Genomic DNA, 27091 nt, shown 5'->3' with positions numbered 1-27091 from the left:
CTTATGAAAAGATGTAACAAAGCAGATTTAAAAGAACCTATATGGTCTATCACTATTCTTGCTGTGCTTATGTAAATAATTAAGCCAAGTTTGTTAAAACTGGACTCATTAGTTTTAAGCAAATAAGTCTTCATTTGGCTGCAAATTAGTCTTCAATAAAAAGAAGGGTAAATTGGGGCGCCTGAGTGGCTCAGTCGGTTGAGGGGCCGACTTCGGCTCAGGTCATGATCTCGCGGTCCGTGGGTTCAGGCCCCGCGTCAGGCTCTGTGCTGACAGCTCAGAGCCTGGAGCCTGTTTCGGATTCTGTGTCTCCCTCTCTCTGACCTTCCCCCATTCATGCTCTGTCTCTCTCTGTCTCAAAAATAAATAAACGTTAAAAAAAAATTAAAAAAAAAGAAGGGTAAATTTAGAGAGAAAAATTATATATCAATAACACACCTTTGTTAATGTTAAATTCTAATTATGATTAAGTGTTGTTGTATGTTTGCTGTTTGCCTATTCAACTGGGCTGGATCCTAGAGTCTTCTGCTTTCTTAAAATATCTGTCTATGACTCTCCCAACTAAGGTTTCCTATTTTCACCCACTCTTTTAATTTGAAACAACTGAGAAATGAAGAATACCTTTTTCCCGAGGCCTATAAACTAAAGCTGGACAACTTGAAATAAGCTTCAGAGAAAATGCCACAATAGTCCATGCTGAGACAATCTTCACGCCTGTTGCTGTGTGGGCCACTCAGAAATCACCAGAATCACTCAAACTGTAGGCCAGGAAAATCTGTCAGATAGACACTGCCTGCCCCCACTCCAACTGAGGATGCTTCAAGCCCAACAGCTAGAAATCCTCCCACTGGTGGCACTCAGGAGTCAGACACTGGGTTTACATACTGCTGTAACCATTAGCGTGTGTTTTTCTTTTGTTTCCATAAAAATGCCTTACTTGCAGCAGAAAAAAGCCAAGCAGTTTTAGATAAAGTACAGAAGAAGTCCATCATCTTCATCTACTAGATTCAAACAATCCTGCCAGGCCAGAAGCATCAGAGGCACCAGAGAAGGTGCTAATCTGCGACCCTGATCAAGATATAAATGCAGGAGGACATCACAGACTTCAAAATTACCCAGAAGGTATGCTAGTAGGATTAAAAAATAGGGGTACCCAAACATAAGAATCTAAATAAGGTTCAACAAGTTAATCAGATGCCTCAAGAAGACCCCTCATTTTTTCTTGAATGAATTTATCAAGCATATTGTCAGTATGCTGACATCTACCCTGAAGCACCTGAAAACTTAAAAGTGATACATATGACTTTTATTAGCCAAAGTGCCCCAGATAGTCAAAGGAAATTACAAAAAACAGTGGTAGCTTTAGAGAGGGCTATTTGGGCATCGGTAGGGATTGCTTTTGAGGTTTCTAATAACTGGGATCAAGTCCAGAAAACAGAGAAGCAAACAAAGAGTAATGAGACAGCATGCTACTTTGCTAGCTGTGGCCACCTGAGGAAAGTCTCCCGAGAAACAGTCACGGTGAAAACCGAGGTCCAAGCCCTGTGCCCAGACACTGGAGAATATCTTCGAAGGCAGGTTTCCCTTTTCCACTCCCTTGGCTATTGCTCTTTGCCCCTCAGCAGCAGGAAGCAGCCAGAGCGGTCATTGTCCCTATTCTCCAAGATGGAAGAACTATAAAATAAGAGTGGGGATTTGAGGCAGGTGCTTGGTTCCTGGACCTGTTTTGAAGGCCTAAGGGGAACTATAGTTCTATCAGTTGCATTATTAACTTAGGTCCACGTTCTGTTTGTTCTCTACTTAATTATGGTTTTTGAACATCTTAACCTCATGCATGATTAATCGTTAACTTTTCCCCTTTTACCACTACTCCCTGTTTACCAAGTGATTGTAGAAACCTAATTGGGCCTCGACAGTAACATTTGTCTTGATGTATCTGATCATACCACGTCCCAAATAGCACCTCATTCTCCAGAAGAATGCTTTCCTCCAGATTCTTTCAAGCCCCTCTCCCCACACCCTTTAGCCACAAGAATGTTTCAAGAAACTCATTACCCTCCTCTCATGCATATAAGCTGCCCCTAGGGTCAACGGGGCAAGGCAGCTTTGGGAACCATCTTCTGCCTTCTCTTTGGGCTGCCTTCTCATAACAAAGGTTTCTTTGCTTCAAAACGAGTGTCTCAGAATTTGGCTTACTGGACGTTGGGTGCATGGACAAGTTTGACTTTCTAAGGGCAGAAATGTAAATCATTTCACTTTTTTCAATCAACACTAATAGTAAATTTTATCCTCTTTATTATATGTAGTCATTTTCAAAACCCAATACCTGTGAGCAACGGAGTCTTACAGTTGAAAGTTTCTACATTACTTTTCTTAGACTTGAGTGTATGAGAGCAGCAAATTAGCTGTTGTATTATTTGTTCATGGAGTTAGCTTCCCAGATGTCTGTTATATTTTAAACAACTTCTAGATTTGGGGAAGGAGGTAATTTACAAAAGTGTTTCCAGAAAATGGTTAACGCTATTAGAGGTATCAGAGAATTGTAAAGAGGTACACAGCTTCTAAAAACAGACTTGAGTCAGAATCTTTTCCTTTCCCTTCTAGCTGTGGAAATTTAGGTAACTTATAAAGCCTTCTGCCCCAGTTCCCTCATATATAAAATGGGGATGAAAACAGCACCTAGTTCATAAGACTGATACTCAAAGACTTCACTCTACAGCCTAATCATTCACTGAATTTCTAATCAGATTCTCTTAATTTTTCAAATTCTCTTATTTTTAATTTCTTTAACATTTATTTATTTTTGAGAGACACAGACATAGACACAGTGCTAACAGGGGAGGGCAGAGAGAGAGAGACAGACAGACAGACAGACAGAATCCAAAGCAGGCTCCAGGCTTTGAGCCGTCAGCACAGAGCCTGATGCGGGGCTCGAACTCACAAACTGCAAGACTATGACCTGAGCTGAAGTCGGATGCTCAACTGACTGAACCACCAAGGCACCCCTCAAATTCTATATTTTAGATACAGACTGAAGAATTGCTTTTGTAGTCTCTCTTTAAATCTGAGTTAGTTCACATATAGTGTAATAATGGTTTCAAGAGAATGTAGTGATTCATCACTTACATATAATATCCAGTGCTCATGCCAACAAGTGCCCTCCTTAATGCCCTCCATCACCCATTTATCCAATCTCCTCACCCAACACCTCTCCAAAAACCCTCAGTCTGTTCTCTGTATTTAAGAGTCTCTTATGGTTTGCCTCCCTCACTGTTTTCATCTTATTTTTCCTTCCCTTTCCCTACGTTCTTCTGTTTTGTTAAATTCCACATATGAGTGCAATCATATGATATTTGTCTTTCTCTGACTGACTTATTTTGCTTAGCATAACACACTTTAGTTCCATCCACATTGTTGCAAATGGCAATATTTCATTCTTTTTGATCACGAAGTAATATTCCATTGTATATATACCACATCTTCTTTTTTTTTTTTTTACATTTTTTAAATGTTTACTTATTTTTGAGAGAGAGAGAGACAGACAGACAGACAGACAGTACAAGCAGAGAAGGGGCAGAGAGAGAGGGAGACACAGAATCCAAAGCAGACTCCAGGCTCCAAGCTGTCAGCACAGAGCCCAAAATGGGGATCGAACTCACAAGCTGTGAGATCATGACCTGAGCTGCAGTCAGACGCTCTACTGACAGAGCCACTTAGGCGCCCCTATATACCATATCTTCTATACCCATTCATCAGTCGATGGACATTTGGGCTCTTTCCATAATTTGGCTGTTGATAGTGCTGCTATAAACACTGGGGTGCATGTGCCCCTTTCAATCAGCATTTTTGTAATGTTTGCATAAATACCTAGTAGTGCAATTGCTGGGTCATAGGGTAGCTCCATTTTTAATTTTTTAAGGAAACTCCATCTTCCAGAGTGGCTGCACCAGTTTGCATTCCTACCAGCAGTGCAAAAGGGTTCCCCTTTTTCCACATCCTCACCAACATCTGTTGTTTTCTGAGTTGTTAACTGTAGCCATTCTGACAGTTGTGAGATGGTATCTCATTGTGGTTTTGATTTGTATTTCCCGGGTGATGAGTGATGTTGAACATCCTTTCATGTATCAGCCATTTGGATGTCTTCTTTAGAAAAGTGTTTCTTCATGTCTTTTGCCCATTTCTTCACAGGATTATTTTTTCTGGGTGTTGAGTTTGATAAGTTCTTTAAGATTATGGATACTAACTTTTCCAATATGTCATTTGCAAATAACTTCTCCCATTCTGTCGGTTGTCTTTTAATTTTGCTGATTGTTTCCTTCATTGTGCAAAGCTTTTTATAATGATGAGGTCCCAATAGTTCACTTTGCTTTTGTTTTCCTTGCTTCAGGAGACATGTCTAGTAAGAAGTTGCTGCGGCTGAGGTCAAAGAGTTTGTTGCCTGTTCTCTCCTCTAGGATTTTGATGGTTCCTTGTCTCATATTTAGGTCTTGCACCTATTTTGAAATTATTTTTGTGTATGGTATAAAATAGTGGTCCAGTTTCATTTTTAATGTTGCTGTCCGGTTTTCCCAACACCATTTGCTGAGTGTAACTGTCTTTTTTCCATTGGATATTCTTTCTGCTTTGTCGAAGATTGGTTGGCCATATATTTGTGGGTCCATTTCTTGGTTCTCTATTCTGTTCCACTGATCTATGCATCTGTTTTGTGGCAGTACCATACTGTCCTGATGATTATGCTTTGTAATACAGCTTGAAGCCCGGAATTGTGATATCCCTGGCTTTGGTTTTCTTTTTCAACAATACTTTCATTATTTAGGGTATATTCTGTTGCCGTACAAATTTTAGAATTGTTTACTGTGGCTCTGTGAAGAATGCTGGTGTTATTTTGATAAGGATTGCATTGAATGCATAGATTTCCTTGGGTAGTATCAACATTTTAGCAATATTTGTTCTTCCTATCCAGGAGCATAGGATTTTTTCCATTTTTTTGTGTGTCTTCTTCAATTCCATTCATAAGCTTTCTATAGTTTCCAGCATACAGATATTTTACCTCTTTGTTTAGGTTTATTTATCTTATGGTTTTCAGTGCAATTGTCAATGGGACTGTTTTCTTAATTCTCTTTCTGCTGCTTCATTATTGGTATATAGAAATGCAACCAATTTCTCTACGTTGATTTTATATCCTGCGACTTTGCTGAATTCATGTATCAGTTCTAGCAGTTTTTTGGTGCAATCTTTCACTTTTTCCATGTAGTGTATCATGTTGTCTGTGAAGAGTGAAACTTTGACTTCTTCCTTGCCGATGTGGATACATTTTCTTTTCTTTTCTTTCTTTCTTTCTTTCTTTCTTTCTTTCTTTCTTTCTTTCTTTCTTTCTTTCTTTCTTTCTTTTTTTTGTCTGACTGCTGAAGTTAAGACTTCAACACTATGTTGAACAACAGTGGTGAAAGTGGCTGATCTCTCTTTAGTAGCCTCAAACAAGTCCTACTTTCCATAGAGACATCAACCTATCTGACCAATTATGCTCAAAGTAAAATCATTTGTGAGAGCAACTCTGAGCAAAGGGTTCCAATCTTGCCAATTGAAATGATGATTGGTAGTATATATTTTTAGTTCCTCCTGAAATTTGGAACCATCCATACTCTTAGGGAAGTTAAAGATTTAGCTTTATAAATCTACAGTAAGCAAATAGATTTAAAGATCATGAACAATGATTTTGACATATAGATAATTTCTTGGTACTAGTCTGCCTTGCCATTTTCAGAATTCTCTAATTCCTCATAGTGACTTAATGTGTTGTGATATCTCCTGGAATTCTGGACTTAGCTGAAGGGTACTAGCAGATAGGAAGTCCTTAAAGTAACATTACAATCTGTCTGTGAAAATGCTATTTTTGGTAATGATGAGATGGTAATCAGCCTGACTGCCTCTTTGAAAGTTATAGGCTGCATATAGATTGCCTACTGGGGGACTGGAAAGACTCCAGACCAAACTTATAAATCCTCCTTCCCAATTCTTAGTTTTTGTTAAAGCTAAGAGGAAAAAGACAGGTGATGGAGCCACTAGGTGGCAGGCAAGCTTCTTGTAAACTTTATTGATCAGAGTTGTTTAATCCCCTACTTTAGATTCATTTCCTTAAATTTCTTCTACAACTAAAAAATATTTACCTCTACCCATTCGAAATGTTGACAAGAGCTCCACTGAAATTAGTAAATTTTTTCCATGTCAAATAAGCCAAGTTCAATTGGTAGTCTTTATTATCCCAAATATGAGTCATTTTTATAAAAATTTGCAAAATATTCACAATATTGTGTAAGACACTAAAATTCATAATTCTCCTCACTAGAGTAGAGATGTATCAGAAATTTTATGGCATCTATATATTTTGTTCTGGCATTCAGGAAAAATTTCAGAAAAAGTATTAAGTCCTAGACATGTCATAAGCTAAAATATGAAATAAGATGTTGAAAAAATAGGAAAACATAAGGTTATCATGGTTGAAACATTTCATACTAAGCCCAAGAAAATCGACTCAACTTTCAATGATTTAGTGTTCAGATTAGTGGCTAATTTCAAGTAAACATACATACAATTATAACTTTCCTTCATTACAGAAATAGCAAGAAAAAATACAATTAAAAATGACCTCATAAAATATAAATAAAAGGAAATAATTCATAAATTTAATAGTTTCAGTATATAATAAGGAAAGCTATATAATGTTACTGGGGGACACAAATGAAGGTCTTAATAGGTGCAGAAATAAACTCTGTTCTAGGATTAAAAAGACCAATATTGCCAAAAAAAACAAAAACAAAAACAAAACAAAACAAAACAAAAAACAAGAATCCAGGGCCAGATGGTTTCCCAGGGGAATTCTACCAAACATTTAAGGAAGAGTTAACACCCATTCTCTTGAAACTATTCCAAAAAAATAGAAATGGAAGGGAAACCTGCAAACTCTTCCTATGAAGCCAACATTACCTTGATTCCAAAACCAGACAGAGACCCCACTAAAAAGGAGAACTATAGACCAATTTCCCTGATGAACACGGATGCAAAAATCCTCAACAAGTTATTAGCAAACCAGATCCAACAATACATTAAAAAAATTATTCACCATGACCAAGTGGGATTTATACCTGGGATGCAGGGCTTGTTCAATATCCGCAAAGCAATTAATGTGATTCATCACATCAATAAAAGAAAGGACAAGAACCATATGATCCTCTCAATAGATGCAGAGAAAGTATTTGACAAAATACAGCATCCTTTCTTGATAAAAACCCTCAAGAAAGCAGGGATAGAAGGAGCATACCTCAAGATCATAAAAGCCATATATGAATGACCCAACACTAATATCATCCTCAATGGGGAAAAACTGAGAGTTTTCTCCCTAAGGTCAGGAACAAGACAGAGATGTCCACTCTTGCCACTGTTACTCAACATAGTGTTGGAAGTCTTAGCCTCTGCAATCAGACAACACAAAGAAGTAAAAGGCATCCAAATCTGCCAGGAGGAGGTCAAACTTTCACTCTTCACAGATGACATGACAGTCTATACGGAAAACCCAAAAGATTCCACCAAAAAACTGCTAGAACTGATGTATGAATTCAGCAAAGTTGCAGGATATAAAATCAATGCATAGAAATCGGTTGCATTCCTATACACCAACAATGAAGCGACAGAAAGAGAAATCAAGGAATCGATCCCATTTAAAATTCCACCAAACACCATAAAATACCTAGGAATAAATCTAACCAAAGAGGTGAAAAATCTATACACTGAAAACTACAGAAAGCTATGAAAGAAATTGAAGAAGACACAAAAAAAATGGAAAAAGATTCCATGCTCCTGGATAGGAAGAACAAATATTGTTAAAATGTAGATACTATCCAAAGCAATCTACATATTCAATGCAATCCCTATCAAAATAATACCAGAATTCTTCACAGAGCTAGAACAAATAATCCTAAAATTTGTATGGAAACAGAAAAGACCCCTCATGAAGCGATTTTGAAAAAGAAAACCAAAGCAGGAGGCATCACAATCCCAGACTTCAAGCTATACTACAAAGCTGTTATCATCAAGACAGTATGGTACTGGCACAAGAACAGACACTCAGATCAATGGAACAGAATAGAAAACCCAGAAATGGACCCACAAATGTATGGCCAACTAATCTTTGACAAAGCAGGAAAGAATATCCAATGGAATAAACACAGTCTCTGCAGCAAGTGGTGCTGGGAAAACTGGATAGCGACATGCAGAAGAATGAACCTGGACCACTTTCTTACACCATACACAAAAATAAACTCAAAATGGATGAAAGACCTCAATGTAAGACAGGAAGCCATCGAAATCCTTGAGGAGAAAGCAGGCAAAAATCTCTTTGATCTTGGCCACAGCAACTTCTTACTCAACACATCTCTGGAGTCAAGGGAAACAAAAGCAAAAATGAACAACTGGGACCTCATCAAAATAAAAAGCTCTGCACAGCGAAGGAAACAATCAGCAAAACTAAAAGGCAACCGACAGAATGGGAGAAGATATTTGCAAATCACATATCAGATAAGGGGTTAGTATCCAAAATCTACAAAGAACTTATCAAACTCAACACCCAAAAAACAAATAAACCAGTGAAGAAATAGGCAAAAGACATGAATAGACACTTCTCCAAGGAAGATATCCAGATGGTCAACTGACACATGAAAAAATGCTCAACATCACTCATCATCAGGGAAATACAAATCAAAACCACAAGGAGATACCACCTTACACCTGTCAGAATGGCTAACATTAACAACTCAGGCAACAACAGATGTTGGCAAGGATGCGGAGAAAGAGGATCTCTTTTGCATTGTTGGTGGGAATGCAAGCTGCTGCAGCCACTCTGGAAAACAGTATGGAGGTTCCTCAAAAAACTAAAAATAGAACTACCCTATGACCCAGAAATTGCACTACTAGGCATTTATCCAAGGGATACAGGTGTGCTGTTTTGAAGGGACACATGCACCCCCATGTTTATAGCAGCACTATCAACATCCAAAGTATGGAAAGAGCCCAAATGTCCATCCATGGATGAATGGATAAAGAAAATGTGGTATATATATATATATATATATATATATATATATATACACACACACACACACACACACACACACACACACACACAATGGAGTATTACTTGGCAATCAAAAAGGATGAAATCTTGCCATTTGCAACTACATGGATGGAAATGGAGGGTATTATGCTAAGTGAAATTAGTCAGAGAAAGACAAAAATCATATGACTTCACTCATATGAGGACTTTAAGAGACAAAACAGATGAACATAAAGGAAGGGAAACAAAAATAATATAAAAACAGGGAGGGGGACAAAACAGAAGAGATGCATAAATATGGAGAATAAACTGAGGGTTGCTAGGGGGGTTGTGGGAGGGGGATGGGCTAAATGGGTAAGGGGCATTAAGGAATCTACTCCTGAAAGCATTGCTTCACTATAGGCTAATTTGGATGTAAATCTTAAAAAATAAAAAATGAAGTTAAAAAAAAGATGTGTATATATATATATATATATATATATATATATATATACACACACACACACAAAGGAGTATTACTCGGCAATAAAAGGAATGAAATCTTGCCATTTGCAACCACGTGGATGGAACTAGAGGATATTATGCTAAGAGAAATTAGTCAATCAGAGAAAGACAAATATCATATGACTTCACTCACATGAGGACATTAAGACACAGAACAGATGAACACAAGGGAAGGGAAGCAAAAAGAATATAAAAATAGGGAGGGGGACAAAACAGAAGAGACTCTTAAATATGGAGAATAAACACAGTGTTACTGGAGGGGTTGTGGGAGGGGAATGGACCAAATGGGTAAGAGGCATTAAGGAATCTACTCCTGAAATCATTGTTGCACTATAGGCTAACAATTTGGATGTAAATTTAAAAAATAAAATTAAAATTATAAAAAGAAAAAGAAAAAAAATTAATTTAATTTAAAAAATAATAATAATAAATTAATTAATTAACAAAGACCAATATTGTGAATATATTTCCACCTAAATGAGTGTATGAGATTAATTCAATTATAATATTTAGCATTCATGTCGTTTAATAAAATCATTCTACTTAATAATAAATAACTGAACTGGTCTCAAGATGATTTGAGGAAGAATAGCAATGAGAGTACTTATATAATAGACATTAAAATGTAATATAGATTTTTGGTGCCTGGGTGACTCAATCGGTCGGGCAACTGACTTTTGGTTTCAGCTCAGGTCATGATCTCACAGTTTATGAGTTGGATGCATGTGTCAGGCTCTGTGCTGACAGCGGGGAGCCTGCTTGGGATTCCCTATCTCCCTCTAAATAAATAAATAAATAAATAAATAAACAAACAAACAATTTTAAAAATGTAATATATATTTACAATGATTAAAACAACTTGCTAACAAATGAATCTCAAAGGCATTATGCTGACTGAAAGAATCCATGCCCAAAGGCTACTTACTATACGAATTCACTTACATGACAGTCTAGAAAAGGAAAACGAGGCACAAAAAAATAGATCACTATTATCACAGCCAGAAGATAGGAGAGAGGGATAGACCACAAAGGGACACAGGGGAATTTGAGGGTTGAAGAAATTCTCTTGTTTTCTCATTGTGATGGTTACATCGCTATGCATTTGTGAAGACACAGAATTGTACACTAATGACAGTGATTTTTTTTTTCTATTTGTAAATTGTATTTTAAAAGTGGAAAAAAAAAAAAACCTTGATACTGGTACTAAGAATTGATTGTAGACTTTTCAGGAGTATCACCCCTTTCCCCCTGTAAGTTCTGAATCAATTTATCAGTGAACTCAGAAAACAAGGAAGAGATAAATATTAGTGTTGTTACTGATAAAATTGTACTGGACTTACAACCATGTAACATAGTACTTTACATGCCACAACATGACTGAATATTTAGTTCACTCTCTCCATCCATAGGCTCTAAGCTTCCTGAAACCCTGGATCAATCTTTTGGCACATTGTGGGCTCACAAAATATGTGAAGAATGGTTAGAGTCACCGTGTCTGGGGCAACTGAGTAACTAAAAGTTAATACATATTAACTAGGGATTACCTACTAAACGTACTTTACTAGCACCAAACAGTAGTTACTCAGACACTCAGCTAACAGCTATGTGAGGGATCATCTGTGTACATTTTCTACATACAGATTCCCAGTAATAACTACAACTATAATAGCAGCAGTAAAAATTACAAGAGTCATAGCAGTAGTAAAAATAACAATTGTAAAGATTAAAAACATGCCAAAATAATAAAAGAAACATATAAAGAAGTTTTTGCAGATAAAGAAGTAGAGAAAGAGAATTTATTCATTTTTCTTTTCAAATTTGCATGAGAAGAAGTAGTGAAGAGAGGTTTTAAATGCATGTCTTCCAGATTGTAGATGTCATCCTTTTAACCAGTGATAGCAACAAACAAGGGGTTTGCTCTTTAACAATTAAAGACCTACGGTTTCCTTATACAGAACTTCAAATACAGTAAGAGTTCTTTCCTTAAAATGTCCATTCCTTAAATTGTCATTAACAATTTAAACACCTACTGTTTCCTAATACAGAACTTCAAATACATTAAAAGTTCATTCCTTAAAATGTCCAAATAAGAGATTATCTCTTTGGAGGCATCATCTACAAAGTGGGTTTTGAATTTATATGTCGAGTTCTATGGTGTAATGGTTAGCACTCTGGACTCTGAATTTATGTGTTGAGTTCTTATCTTCTTAATGGCTGCTTTTACTTCGTGATTCCTTAATGTATAAATAATAGGATTTAAGAGAGGTGTGAAAATTGTATAAAACACAGAAAGAATTTTATCTACAGAGTATCTGCTGAAGGGCCATACATAGATAAAGACACATGGGGCAAACGATAAAGTCACAACCGTGATGTGTGCCGAGAGAGTGGAGAAGGCCTTGGCGGAACCACTAGCAGCACGGTGCCTGACTGAGTGTATGATGACCGTGTAGGAGACAAGCAAGAGGAGGAAGCAGACCAGGGACAGGAGGCCACTGTCAGCAATGACCAGCAGTTGTAGCATGTAGGTATCCTTGCAGGCGAGTTTGATCACAAGGGGAAGGTCACAGAAGAAGCTGTCCACCACGTTGGGACCACAGAAGGGCAAATTCAACATGAAAGCCATTTGACTAGATGAGTGCACAAATCCAACTGTGTAGGAGGATAGCAGCAGACCACCAAGCACTCGGGGGTTCATGATGGACATGTAATGGAGGGGTTTGCATATGGCAACATACCTGTCTATTGCCATGGCTACAAGCAACATCATCTCACTCCCACCTAGGAGGTGGATGAAGAACATCTGAGAATAACATCCCCACCAAGAGATGGTCTTCCGCTTTCGGAGGAAATCCACAATCATCTTAGGGGTAGCAGAAGAAGCCAAGATCATATCCATACAGGAGAGATTGATAAGCAGAAAATACATTGGTGTGTGAAGGCGTGAGTCAAAGGTCACGGTGACCAAGATGAGAAGGTTTCCTAACACAATCCCAGCATAGACCACAGAGAATCCTAGGAAGAATAAAATCTGAAGATTCTGAGATTTGGAAAGTCCCAGCAAAATGAATTCAGACACCACTGAATGGTTCACCCTTTCCATGTTATCAACTTTATGTCATCATAATCAAAAGGAGTAAGAATTGTGAGCAGAAAAGTTGTGTTTATACAAAGGATGGTTCATGTTGGTGTCTAATTTTGATACTCAGACAGGGTACCTGAACTTAAAGCACCTCCCACTTTTGGGAAATTTTGTTGGTCAGTGATATCGTAAATGGCCCAAAGCAGTGTACCAAGTAGCAAGGAGAATTCAGAATATACATTTCTGAAAGACAAAAATAAAAACAGCACATGAAATCACAACCATATAGACTATGAACTTGGATTCCAAAGACCTCAATACAACACCTAGCTGAGTTACTCATTGGGCAGCATATGACAACGACCTCCTTCTGAGGGTTACATTTCCTCCTCAGTAAAATAAAAAAAAAATCAAATTCCATGATATTGAATGCCTCTTTGTGCTATAAAGATGTCCATAAATAAGATAATGGTAAATAAATCTCCATAAATAAGATCAGATCATGGTGGGTTCTACATTTACAGAATAATACTGAATTTCTTAACCTGGAAATGATGTATGCAGAAAATATAGAAAGGATTCTAAAGACTCATATTTTGAAAGAGATTCTGGTAAACAAATATTAATTAATACCTTAAATTAAGTCTTACTTCTAAGCTTCTGTCTCCTGAAAAATATACCTCTTCTCCTCCCTGCTCCATTTTTGAATGAATCCCTCACAGCTCAAGCTAGTACCAGTGATGGTCATTGTACACTAGCAGAGTCAAGCCATGTAATTTATATATGTGTGTGCATATATAGAGATATATGTTTATATTTATCAGTCATGCATAATGTATTCACTCAATATTTAACATTTTTCTTTTTTTTTTTCTTTTTTTTTTTTTTAAATTTTTTTTTTCAACATTTTTTATTTATTTTTGGGACAGAGAGAGACAGAGCATGAACGGGGGAGGGGCAGAGAGAGAGGGAGACACAGAATCGGAAACAGGCTCCAGGCTCCGAGCCATCGGCCCAGAGCCTGACGCGGGGCTCGAACTCACGGACCGCGAGATCGTGACCTGGCTGAAGTCGGACGCTTAACCGACTGCGCCACCCAGGCGCCCCAATATTTAACATTTTTCACATCAAATGCCTCTTCCAGGAATTTAAGCAAGATATACCAAGGATATAGAAAGTTCACAGCCAAATGGAACTGAATTTATTTCCTTTTCAGTGTGTATTCATTCATTCATTTGTGTATTGCTATACAGAGGAACACTGGTTAGCTTGTGCATGTTTATTTATCACAGCTTCAAAATGATAAAATGAGGTAATTGAGGTAACTGACTGATGTGGGTAATAGAAATACCATTATTTCAGTACAGTCATCGAAATTCATACCATAGCTTTCCCATCATCCCATCCTTATAACGACACTGGTTTTATTGGCTTTGTTCTAAAAAAAAAACTTTCAAGGGTAATAGTTCCTCAGTTATCTAGGTTCTTAAAAAGCTCCTGCAGTAATTAAAGCCTTCCTTTTGTGCCATTGTTTTTTACCAGAGAGGGGAAAATACTTTCATGGGAAAGTGCCTCATGTGAATCCCAGGAATAGCCTTGCATCTCCTTTTCCCATATTGCCATCAATTTCCTGCAATTTATGCTCCCAATCATCAGAAACAGAAGGAAGAAGCATCATAATGTTGTACAATCTGTTTCTCTGAGGCAATCTCATGGGTACATTTATCCAACTGGGGATGTATTTTCTACATAAACTTGTTCTCTGGCCAGTTTCCTACTCTGAGAACCTTGGACTGATGCAAAGTACAAAGTTAAATTAAGTACTTAAAGTTACTTCCATGTTAAGAAAAGTTGTATCTCCTTTCAGTTTTATGGCTAATATTTAAAAGATCCATACTAACGCTTTGAAATCCCATTTTTGAAACTGCACTTGAGAACAAGATAGACTTCAAATATACATGAAATAGTTTATATACATTCTTGCATCTGACTAATGTCTATTGAACGAGTGAATGAATGAATAAAATATATAATGAATATTCAGGATCTAGATTAAAATCAGTGTTAAAGCAAAATCCATGTAAATTAGGAATTTTAAGCATATTTATTTTAAAATGTCAAATTGGATGTTAAAGCACTTTTAAACAGAAACAGAATAACCATTGCAATAAAATTGTTAGAAATATTTATTTTTCCCTAATTTATTTTTAAAAAGGATCAAAGTAGCTTATGTGAATGGAAAAGAAAACATGGCACACAGAGCAGCAGGATAACTGTTAACAGTCTGTTTCCTGGATATCCTCTGAGAACAGTAATATACACATTAGTACATTGTGTGTGTTCTTTGCGTGTGTGTGTTGTTGTGGGTACTAGTATATGTTTACATTTATATGCTTTTTATTAAGACCATAGTATTCACTACTATTTATTGAGAGAATAGTGTTCATATGCATAGTTATTTTCTTTGGGTTGTCAATACATTAAAAATATATTTCTATGAGCACATGAAAATCCAAAACATTTTATGGCTATATCAAATTGCATTTTGTTGATGATACATAATGTAATTCCCCCACAAATACAGTTTATCTTTAGGAATTGACCATTCTCATAAGAATTCTGTTTTCATCCTGTTATTGTCTTCTTAAGAAACCTGCAGCTTCATAACTCCCTTATCAATCCCAAGTTCACCAAGGCCTTCACAATAAGCCTCTCATCCACCCTAAACATCCAATACTGTTTTATAATAGTGCAAAAATTCAACTTCTGTTTCAGCAAAAACAAATTCATGGTTTTCTGAATTCGTCATTCATTTTTTTCTATCCTTACATGCTTTCATGTCCACAAATTCCTCTGTCCATTTAACCATATCCTTTAGGACACCTTATGGTCTCATCTATATAATAAAACTTTCCTTAGTGTAAAACCTATAACAATTTCCAGTGTATTTATGGTCCGTTTCATGTGATCTACCATTTACTTATTCTCCAGGTATACCATGTGCTTTAGGTACCAATATTCTGAAATTGAAGGAACACAAGAAAATGAGCTACGTAAATCTCTTCTAATCTGAGGTCTCTCATTTCTAGTGTTGTGATTCTTAGCCCAGATCAATTTTAAGCTCTTTGAAAATAGACAAATTACTCTTATATTCTCCATAATACATGTTATTAAGGCCACCAATACAGATGCTAATGAAATGAATGAAAGCAGACAGGAATTTTAAAAATACTTGGAAAAATGCATCAGTGATATGTAACTGTGCCATAGATGGGTTTATTGAAAGTCAAAGAATTTTTCTACTTTTTATGGTTTTTATTTTGTTTTCATAGTATAACTTGCACTAATCTATAATTTTTCTTTAAACCACATTCACATATAAGTTTCTAACTCTAAACCACCTATACACACACACACACACACACACACACACACACACACACACAATCTTGTGTGGAGGGGGCAAGGGGTGACAGAGAAAAGAGAAAAAGTTCATGCTTTGAAAGGAATAATTTTGATTACCTGCCTAGGATCCCCTTTCCCACAGAAATTTCCTTAGCTTTCTTCTTTCTATAAGGAACTTTCTAACTATATAAAATGGCTGAGGAGAAAAATATATAAACTTTGAAATCAACATTTTAATTCTAATTCATAGACTCATGTGCAGAAAATACAGTTGAACTGAGTACTAGAAGTAGAAACTTACTTGCAGGATATCACAGGCATCATTATGAAACCACAAATTATGACTGATCTATTAGTTGCTAGATCTACAGAACACAATGTGTCCAATTACCTGAGAATATATGAGTGATTTAGTCTATTGAAATGTATTTTTAAAAGTGCTTGTAATCTTAATACAAAAGAATATGAAATAAAAGCAATTATGGGTTAGGTCAGGTTTGCCAAAAATCATGTTCTTGTCCACATGATATTTGTTAATTGGGCTGATGATGTTTGTTTGTTTGTTTGCTTAACAGAACAGGATAAACTGAAGTGTTAGGTTGGGTAGGTTTATCAGCCTGACAGGGAATAGCACATTTCTTTGAAAACAAAAGCAAAGAATTCATTCGGCCACTTACTTCTTGAGGAGTCACTGTTTGACATGGATTGACAATGCTCTCAAATGTTTATTGGTGATGATATGGACATTATGAAGTTTGAAATGGAAACTCTTTAACAAAAGGAAAATACCATCACTTGAAGTATATCAAAGCGTACTCAATTATTTAATTTGCTCCATGCTATCACACTTATAATGTGAATATGCTGTACTTTTATGACAACTAGAGTGACAATGCCTTCTAGAATTCTCTAATGTTATCAGTGTTCAGCTTCTAAAGGACTTTTCACATCTGATTCTGCATATTAACAATGGGATTAAAAGCCAATATCTAGAAACGGTTCTATATTTTTTTAATGCATGTTAAAACTTCCTCTACGACTTACCAGTTTTACAGTGTTTTAGAACATTACTTGAGTCAGACACACTGAAACCTGGAGTGCTTGTCTTTCCAAAAATAATAGTATTTCCCGAAAAGAATGACAAAAATATTTTCTCCAAAAATAGTCATATATATTGAGAGAGTGGTCATAAATAAGTGACGTATTTTGAGACCTAACAATACTCAACTGATGATCAAATACCAATGGGAATTATTAAAGATACCATGTTGTTTTCCCTGAATTACAAGAGAAAACTTTTTCTGGCATTGCATACTTACCAAAACTAGTATGTTTTACTTATTATGGACAACAGTTAGGAAGAGGAATATAAAACCCACTACCAGGTCTAGAGTGTTCTAATATAAAACTTATTTAAGAATATTAAAAAGGGTCAATCACAGGGTTGCCTGGGTGGCTCAGTTGGTTAAGGGTCTGACTTCAGCTCAGGTCATGATCTCCTGGTTTGTGGGTTCAAGCCCTGCATCGGGTTCTGTGCTGATAGCTCAGACCCTGGAGCCTGCTTCGGATTCTGTGTCTCCCTCTCTGCCACTCCCCTGTTTGTGCTCTGTCTGTCTCTTTCTGTCTTAAAAATAAACATTTTTAAAAATGATCAATCACAAACATATAGTTACCATTTACATAATTATTATATTAAACTTAGGCCTGGCATTATTGTAAGCATAACTGGGTCTGTCAAAACAGAAGATATAAAGATATAAAGCTGGAGAATTGCAGTCTCCGCATTTCCTTATTCCCACCTCCAGTTCTAAGAAATGTTTCCTGTGGAGTATCCCTTAGGCTGTCTTTCACATCTACCTGAAACATATATTTACCCAATAATATTAGCCAGACATTCATGCCTCTCTTCACTTGTATCTGAAGTAATTTTGAACTGCCTATTTCCATTTTCAATAGGACCACTGCTCCAAGTGTGATAAGAAATGTGACATAGCCAGGTAATTCAATGTTTCTTTGGTCCTTTTTGTAGATTAGTAACAGTAAAGTGCCTTTTCTGATCAAAGAGTTGTTCCACATGAAATACACTCATAGATCTCCACTATTATAAACCTTTAACTGTATTCTTGGTGGCTGCTTCTGTAAGACCAATAAGGAACCATGCACCCAGCCACTAACTCAGGAAATCAGTGGGTGAGCCCTGATGAGCTGCTAGAGTCAACTGATCCATCCCAGAGAACCTTGAGTGGACTGGACAAGTTGAAAGCATAAATCCTGGCTGGGTTTGCCAATACTATTGCCAAACAAACTTGGATATACTCATCGCAAGAGAAGACAATAACCCAAGAGACAAGGGTTTGGAAAGGGAAAAATTAGTTCAGGTGCCTGCAGCTGTATGAGCTGGCAGGCTCAAACCTTAACTCACTTCTCTGCCTGCAAGGTAGACACCTAGAGTTTTCTAGGAGAGGTTTAAGGGGGTACATGCAAGACAGCAGGAAGGGAGCATGTAACCACAGGTGGGATCAGTATGTGTTTAGCTCCTGATCATGGGCAAGGAAGGGGACATGGGTGGGGGGGGATGTCTTCTAGGCATTCTGTTGTTATCAGGGCTTTTCTGGTCTGGGGGCTGGAATGTTTCAGTCATTGTCAATGCCTCAAGAAAGTGCTGTTGGGGTCTATAGTTGAGCAAGAAGGATTGCTTACAAAAGGATAAGCAAATCCTAGAACTGAATAGGCATCAGTTCTATTAAATTCCCATTTTTACACCACTGAGGCTTCTGGAAGGAGTCCAGTATAATCCTTTCCTGGGTCTGTGCAGACTCTTCTTTTCAGGGAAATCTGTCTAAAATCATCATCAGATGGACGCTAAGTCCACAGTGTTTAGACTAATGGCCTCAGTGGGTATGAGAGAAGTATGCCTACGTTTTTGCTGTTTGGATATTTCCATGCCATTTTATTTAATTATTTCCAGTAGCTAGTTCAGGAAATGCTTTAGGGAAAGCGTCTGACAAAAACCTTAGCATTCCAACCTCTTGGCTCAGCACGAGGTCTTTTTTTGGGTGGTTTCTACATTATTTGTCTTCATTTTCCTCCATGTTCCCATAAATGTTTGTGTAACTGAAAGCTGAAAATGAGAGTGGTTTTATTTTCCAATTACCTACAGCCAATTTATTTGCCCACATAGCAAGACCCCTAGTTTAAGAGACTATCAACATCTAAAGGTGTCAATGACCCATAAGCCTAATTCCTCCTACAATGCTAAGTAAGGGTACTTGATAACATCTATCATGCAAATTTTCCCTTACCCTCTTCCTCAGAGTTTTGCTGCCTTTAGGGCTTATTGTGGCTGATTTACAAAGAGCAACAGGCTTCATTTTGGAAACTATATCAATAACCAAGGATTGTGTTTTGATTTGACCAGGAAAGAATCAAATGGTTTAAACCTAGGCTGTCCAAGCCTGGGTGGCTCAGTCAGTTGAGCATCCGACTTGATTTTGGCTCAGGTCATGATCTCATAGTTTGTGAGATCCAGACCCAAGCTCCACATCAGGCTCTGTGCTGATAGACCAGAGCCTGCTTGGGATTCTCTCCCTCTCTCTCTGCCCCTTCCTCACTTGTGCACATGCACTCTGTCACTGTCTCTGTCTCTTTCAAAAACTAAATAAATACATTTAAACCTAGGCTGTCCAAGCTAGTAGCTACTAGACATATAAGGTTATTTTAGCTAACTGCTCTTTCTTTCTTTTCTTTTCTTTCTTTCCCCTTCCCTTTTCCTTCCCTCCTTCCGTTCCTTCCTTCCTTCCATTCTGTTGTTCTCTCATCCAGGCCCACTTCCTCTTTTTCATGGTTTCTCTACAGTTTATATGATGCAATTTTGAATTATCACATTAGAATACCTTCAAACAATATCTTATCAGTTCACATATACTGAACTTCTCTATCCTTTCTCTCCTTCGTACTATATTATTATGTCATCCTTTTATTTGTACATATTATAAATGTAATAAATTGTCATCACAGCTTCATTTAACATTTCTGCTGGCCATGAAATATTTCATCTTCTACCTGCTCAAAAATGTTTCTATTTCACTCTTAATTTTGGTATAGAATTCCAGTTTGAGAGGGTTTTTTTTTTTCTTTTCATATTTTAAGTAGAGTTTGCATAGTTTAAAAAAAGTGTAGAGTTGTTCATTTTTTGTTCTTCTGTATATAATGTATCTTTTTGCCTCTGACGGATTTTGAAATTTTATAAATTGCTCATTTTCAGCAATTATTATGTCTTGAAGTGATTTCTTTGTTTTTCTTGAGGAATTCAAAGGTAATTTTATTTTGTGAATTGATACTTTATTCATTAGAGTTTTTAAACATTATTTCTTCAAATATTTGTTTCCTGTCATCTCTGAATCCAATACCACAAGTATTAGGTCACTTGATATTTTTTATAGGTCACTGAGGTTCTGTTAAATTTTTCCACAATTTTTTTAGCTTTTGCTTTAGTTTCAATGATTTCTATTTTCTATCCAGAGTGATTTTTGTTGTTGATGTTCCTTTGTCTTTCAAATGGAATTTCTCATTTTCTATCCTCATTTTTACAGCCTGAAAAATTCCATACCATCCTTTTTTTATAGCTTTAATTTTTTCTCTCATGATTCTTCTTATAAGTTCCTGATTTAAAAATATCTATTTCAGAAACTTTAATTTAAAATTTCATCATCTAAATATTTCTGAATATGGTTTTCTTGATAATTTTTTTCTCTTGGTTATAGGTCATATCTTAACTCTTCTCCCAATTATTAATAATTTTTATATATTTAAATTTTCATATTTAGTATTTAAATACTTATATTTGTATTAATTATTGACCCAATAGGATATATAAGTGGTTCTCAACCAAGGGACATTTGGCAATATGTGTCGACCTTTTTGGGTGTCACACACAGGGGGATACTACTGGCATGTAATAGACAGAGGCCGGGAATACAGCTAAATATACAGTGCCCAAGGCAATCTCCCACAAAAGAAAATTATCCAGCTTATTCAACCACATGGATGTGTTCCCTATAGACACCCCCCTTTGCTTTACAGAGCTCTACAATTATACTATCCTTATAAATGATATGGATGTTATACTAAATTTGTTAGAACATTCAGCCACTTGACAGAAAAAGTAAATTAAGTGAGACAGTGAAAAGCCAGCAGCAAGCATCCGTTTGTGCCAAGTCTGAGTACTGTACCTTCCAATCTACTCAATTCATAGGCAGGGAGGTAAAGTCAGAGCCCATATATCGAAGCCTTTATTCTACCTTATGTAAATGAAGGTAAGAAGCCATCTCCATATGGCCATAGATTCAAGGGTCTAAGATTCAGAGTGTTTATTATTGCTGCTCTCCTGACTTTCAGCAGCACTTGCAGGACTGACTCCTAGATTCTCAATGTTCTATATTCCATCTACTTAATTTTGTTTTTCTTGGTCCTGCTTCTCAGTTAGAAAACCAGTTGGCCTCTCCTTAACTGATATGCCCCTTACTATTATGCATTTTAAAAACAGATTTCAAGAGGAAAGTGTCCTCCTCTTTGCCCATGGAGGGCCAAAAAAATCTATTCCTTATCCTCTAAAAAGGGAGCAAGGAACTTGTAAATTTCTTTACCAACTCAGATACCACTTTACTCAAGATTAGTGCAGATATGAGTTACGTATTGTTGGCTTCAATTTTCTTCAGGCATCTTGGTCTATGACAGAAGTTCCTTGTAACCTTTGGTAAGAAATTATGTCCATTCTTTTTAAAAAAATTTTTGGTTCATGCTCTGTCTCTCTCTGTCTCAAAAATAAATAAACGTTAAAAAAAATTTTTAAAGGGCACCTGGGTGGCTCAGTGGGTTGAGCGTCTGACTTTAGCTCAGGTCATGATCTCACGGTCCGTGAGTTCAAGCCCCGCGTCGGGCTCTGTGCTGACCGCTCAGAGTCTGGAGCCTGTTTCGGATTCTGTCTCCCTCTCTCTCTGACCCTCCCCCATTCATGCTCTCTCTCTGTCTCAAACATAAATAAACGTTAAAATTTTTTTTGGATTCAATGTTGTTCAATACTTTTGATATTTTTTTGCACTTTTTGGTGGATTTTAGGAAGCAACATTAAGTGAATATTAACTTTAACTCATAGACTTTATTCTTTTTAGTTTTCATATACTAACAATCAAACAAATGGAGAAAAAAAATCATTCCATGGTGTCTGAGGTTATTTTGCTGGGCCTCACAGAGTTTCATGAGTGACAGCTTTGCTTATTTTTTTTCCATTATCTATACAGTCACTGTATTAGGTAACCTCATTATCTTTGTAGTAAAACTGGACCCTCAATTATACTCTCCCAAGTACTTCCTGCTGGAGAACCTCTCCTTTACTGATAAGTCCCTGATCTCCTTTGCTACTCCTAAAATGATCTATGACCTAATTAGTGAATATAAGGCTATGTCCTATAAAACTGCATGGCCCAGATGTTCTTCCTTCACCTTTTACACGGAAGTGAGATGATGTTGCTTGTAGCCATGGCAACTGATAGATTCACTGCAATCTGCAAACCCCTTCATTACAAAAATATCATGATCCATTGTATTCGCATCGGACTTGCAATTCTGTCCTGGACCACTGGTTTTGTTCACCCTGTGAGCCAAATGGTGTTCACTGTGCCTTTACCATTATGTGGTCCCAATGTTGTGAATAGTTTTTCTGTGATCTGCCTCAGGTCATCAGACTTGCCTGCACTGACACATCTTGGAGCTATAGGTCATTGCATTCAGCGGACTACTCACTTTGTTCTGTTTCACCTTTCTGTTCGTCTCCTATAGCATCATTCTAATTACTGTCTGGCATCGCTCCTCCACCCGGTCTTCCAAGGCTTTGTCCACTCTCTCAGCCCACATTACAGTGGTGGTGCTGTTCTTTGGACCTTGCAGCTTGATCTACATATAGCCATTCAGCAAGATCTCCATAGATAAGATCCTCTCTGTGTTTTATGCAATTTTCACTCCCCTTTTAAATCCAATCATCTACACATTCAGGAATAAAAACATGAGAAAAGCAATAAGAAATATAAAGAACAAGCATGTGAGTCCCAGACCAACCTTTTAACTGAAACATTACAATCATGAAAGACATCATCATCATTGTTGCCCCACCATCATCCAAAGACACTGAGGTATATGATTTTGTATGAAATATAAGTCACATCTTGAGAACTGGCAATCCTTCCCTACACAACATATATATGCAATAAAACATCCTGAATTATGTATCCAAACACAAACACTTCCAATATAATCCCATTCATGTATGTTGTTATTTTCAGGTTTTTGTTGTTTTCAGATATTTACTGAGCTTTAACCATGGATGAGGCACTTTGCATGTGCTTTCTCTTAACATTATAATGGTGAAAATAGAGCATATTATTAACATATTCTCAGTAGAAAACTCAGCATTACAAAATTTAATGAACTTGGCACAGAAATAACAAGCACTAAACAGAGAATCTAATCCAAACTCTATCTTCAACATCTATGCCTTTATAACAGATGTTCTATCTAAATTTTAATAACATTAATAAATTTATTCTTGTTCCTGCCACATGTTCCCAATAAATAACTCCCAACAAGAGCAAACAAAAAATTCCCATTGACCTGAAAGTAAAAAGTCCCAGCCATTTCAGTCTCCTCATACCTCTGATTTAATAGAAGAGTTTATTAAGTCAACTGAAAAGATTGATCCCAATAATCAAGGTGTACTAGGCTTAGTGTTCCTCAATAGAGTAGGAAAGATCATATATGAGATTCAAATGATTCTCTGTGGTGTCTCATAATATTTGCATACCAAGTAATAAAAGTAAATAAAAATGTTTTTCACAGGGGCTGCATCAATTTACATTTCCACCAACAGTGCACAAAGATAACATTGTATGGTAACAAACAGTGACTACAATTATTCTAGTGAAAACTGAGTAATGTATAGTAATGTATAGAACTGCTGAATCAACATATTGTACACCAGAAAATAATATAATATTGTACATTTATTATATGTAAAGTAAATGAGTATATTTCAGTTAAGTAAATGAGAATGATATAACCCAATAAAATTTTATATCAGGTTCACCCCACCAAATAAAGAATCATTATCATCAGATTTATTAGCTGACCAGAAAAAAGAAAGCAATTGGCAATAAAAGAAGACAGCCATGGACAATTGAGTTTCCCAACCCATTAGTAAAATGCTGATTGTAGAAACCAAGAATATTTTCTTTCTGAATATGTACTAGGATAACTGTGCATTTATGGTATTTATAAAGAAATTTCAAATTCTTTTTTTCTTTTATTTTTCCTCACCAAGAAGATGCTGGTGATTAACTTTACCATTTAGTCTCTAGGCTATGGAATGATCCTGTGGGATTATGATTAAGCTACAGGAGATCCCAACACGGCACTGAGATGGATATAGGAAGCTATGAAAACTTCTAGCTTTCCATTTGGAGAAAAGATAAGAATGTCTTAATTTGTATGCAGGATAAATGAATCTTTCAGCTGAAGCAATTATCTTTGATTGGAAATTTAAATAAAGGTGGAGTAGTGTGTATGGAATCTAAGCAACAAAATGGGAAGATGATTCAGAATATTTCTGGTGACTCGCTGCCCCATATTAGCTTTTCTACAGTCCTCTCTTTAGTAGATAGCTACAAGCCTGAAAATTACTTTTCCTGAACTCCTTGTAAACTTAAAACTTACTAGTATCAGTTCTATCAGTGGAAGACATTAACATGATATTGGAAGGCAGGAAAAAGGGGGAAACTTTACATTCCTCTGCCTTGGGCTGTGGCCGCAGAGTATCCAGCCACCAGGCCACTGGGCAACCATGGACTCCAGAAATACTTTGGAGGGCTCAGCAGCATCAGTAAGGTGGAAGGGTCCAAGGCTCCTAAAGCTTCATCAAGTGCATGATCTCTTACATTCTTACTCAGTAATAGACTAGAAGTCCCAACACAGTAATGGTGACACTGTCCCAGCAGCATTTATGTATTATGGGTAATTTCTCTTCCTCTTTTGCTATTCCAGCCTTCAAGGTGGTATCTAATTTTGTGGACCTAGATTTTTCATTTGCTAAATAAGATGTAAGAAATACATGACTACAAGGACCTCCCAGCTCTAACATATAATTATTATACCTTCAATTCTAATAAAATATGCAATTGATTTGATGAAGACAATTCTCCTGTAATAGAATTTCTGTCTAAACTATATAATTCCTTTCCTTTCTATTATATTGTCTTTGTACACTCATAACAACACACATATTAAATGCAGAACTAAAGAAACCATTTTAGAAACTTGCATGGGATGAGAAGGAGAGGAATAAGAAACAAATACTGGGAAAGCTATCAACATAAATGAATGCCGGCTTTCCCTCTCAAACAAAATGAAAGGGCAAATTAAAGCTGTAATGTAGGCTTTATTCCTATTAATTACAACATACTTAACTGTATTAATTTCACAACCAAGTTTTTCTGTTGTCAGTGTATCATGGGGCATGAAATTCCATGTAGCAAAGGTATACATCCCCAAATGTAGCTGCTATATTCATCAAATAATCATTTCTTCAAAGTGCATCTATTAAAATTACTGTCATAAAGGTCTCCAAAGCAAAATTCTTGCTCACTCACCTGGTAATCATGTAACACAGACCTTCAAAGAGGGCATGGTGCATGGCTTTCCTCTGTGTGCGCCTCCAGACCATCATCATCATTTAGCATACACTCTGTGTCCTCCTGGGGGTTGACCTACAAGAACACCATTTTCATCTTTATTTTCCCTAATTTGTATGATTATCCAGTTTTTAAAAATATCTAAGGTAGGAAAGCAATTGAGGGAATTAAGGTTGGATAATGGTGATAGGATATTTTGACAAGGGCCTGAAGAGAAATGAAAACAAGGAGAATATCACAGGTCATTGGAGAAAAGAGGACACTTCCTGTTCATCTTTATATCTGAATTCAGTCCCTTTTCTAAACGTACCACTCCTCCTACTCACTGTTCTTTATTCTCTTCTTCCTACAAATCCTCACATATTCTCTGAGTCTTGTCATTTTTGTTCACTGATCATAAGGAATGCGTTCACTTTTTAAGTGTTTTGAAGATAATAGCAACCAAGCCTAAAGCTGTATGTGAAAGTGTCACTTGGAATTGGTCACCAACCTTTTAAAATTGATACAATATGTTATATACACCATGTACTAAATTAAATATTTTTACTTGGTTTATTGCCGGTTTGACTTGATAATTATGTATCTCTAGATTGTCTCTAGACATGCATTTATTCATTCTATATAAGAAAATACAGTGTAATTAACTGTAACACAGAAAGATTCCAACATACTTGTTGAATCATATCTCCTAAGGAATTCTACTGGAACACATGAATTCAATCAATACTTGACAACTAGACCATAAATATACATTCCTTTAATTTTTTTTTAAATTTTTTTTTTCAACATTTTTTATTTATTTTTGGGACAGAGAGAGACAGAGCATGAACGGGGGAGGGGTAGAGAGAGAGGGAGACACAGAATCGGAAACAGGCTCCAGGCTCCGAGCCATCAGCCCAGAGCCTGACGCGGGGCTCGAACTCACGGACCGCGAGATCGTGACCTGGCTGAAGTCGGACGCTTAACCGACTGCGCCAACCAGGCGCCCCAACATTCCTTTAATTTTTGAGGCAATATGTATCTTTTTTTTTTTAAATTTTTTTTTCAACGTTTTTTATTTATTTTTGGGACAGAGAGAGACAGAGCATGAACGGGGGAGGGGCAGAGAGAGAGGGAGACACAGAATTGGAAACAGGCTCCAGGCTCCGAGCCATCAGCCCAGAGCCTGACGCGGGGCTCGAACTCACGGACCGCGAGATCGTGACCTGGCTGAAGTCGGACGCTTAACCGACTGCGCCACCCAGGCGCCCCCAATAT

At 36.8% G+C, this 27091-nt stretch overlaps 1 protein-coding gene and 1 pseudogene across 1 annotated transcript; one reads left to right on the top strand and one right to left on the bottom strand.

The window, feature by feature from the left end:
• Positions 1-11759: 11759 nt before the first annotated feature.
• Positions 11760-12719, bottom strand: LOC131518190 (olfactory receptor 4K13-like). Its single transcript, XM_058740785.1, has one exon. The coding sequence runs from the start codon at positions 12711-12713 to the stop codon at positions 11760-11762; it is 954 nt and encodes a 317-aa protein (XP_058596768.1). The 5' UTR covers positions 12714-12719.
• A 9634-nt stretch (positions 12720-22353) lies between these two features.
• On the top strand, positions 22354-23217 carry LOC131517937 (olfactory receptor 4K3-like; annotated as a pseudogene).
• Positions 23218-27091: the final 3874 nt, after the last annotated feature.

Source organism: Neofelis nebulosa, chromosome 7 (genome assembly GCF_028018385.1).
Source record: "Neofelis nebulosa isolate mNeoNeb1 chromosome 7, mNeoNeb1.pri, whole genome shotgun sequence".
In the NCBI taxonomy this organism is placed as follows: Eukaryota; Metazoa; Chordata; class Mammalia; order Carnivora; family Felidae; genus Neofelis; species Neofelis nebulosa.
This window is presented reverse-complemented; position numbering and strand designations above follow the sequence as displayed.

What these genes read in the sequence shown, in the direction of transcription:
- LOC131518190 (XM_058740785.1), bottom strand. Translation starts at nt 12,713, where the DNA reads ATGGAAAGGGTGAACCATTCAGTGGTGTCTGAATTCATTTTGCTGGGA.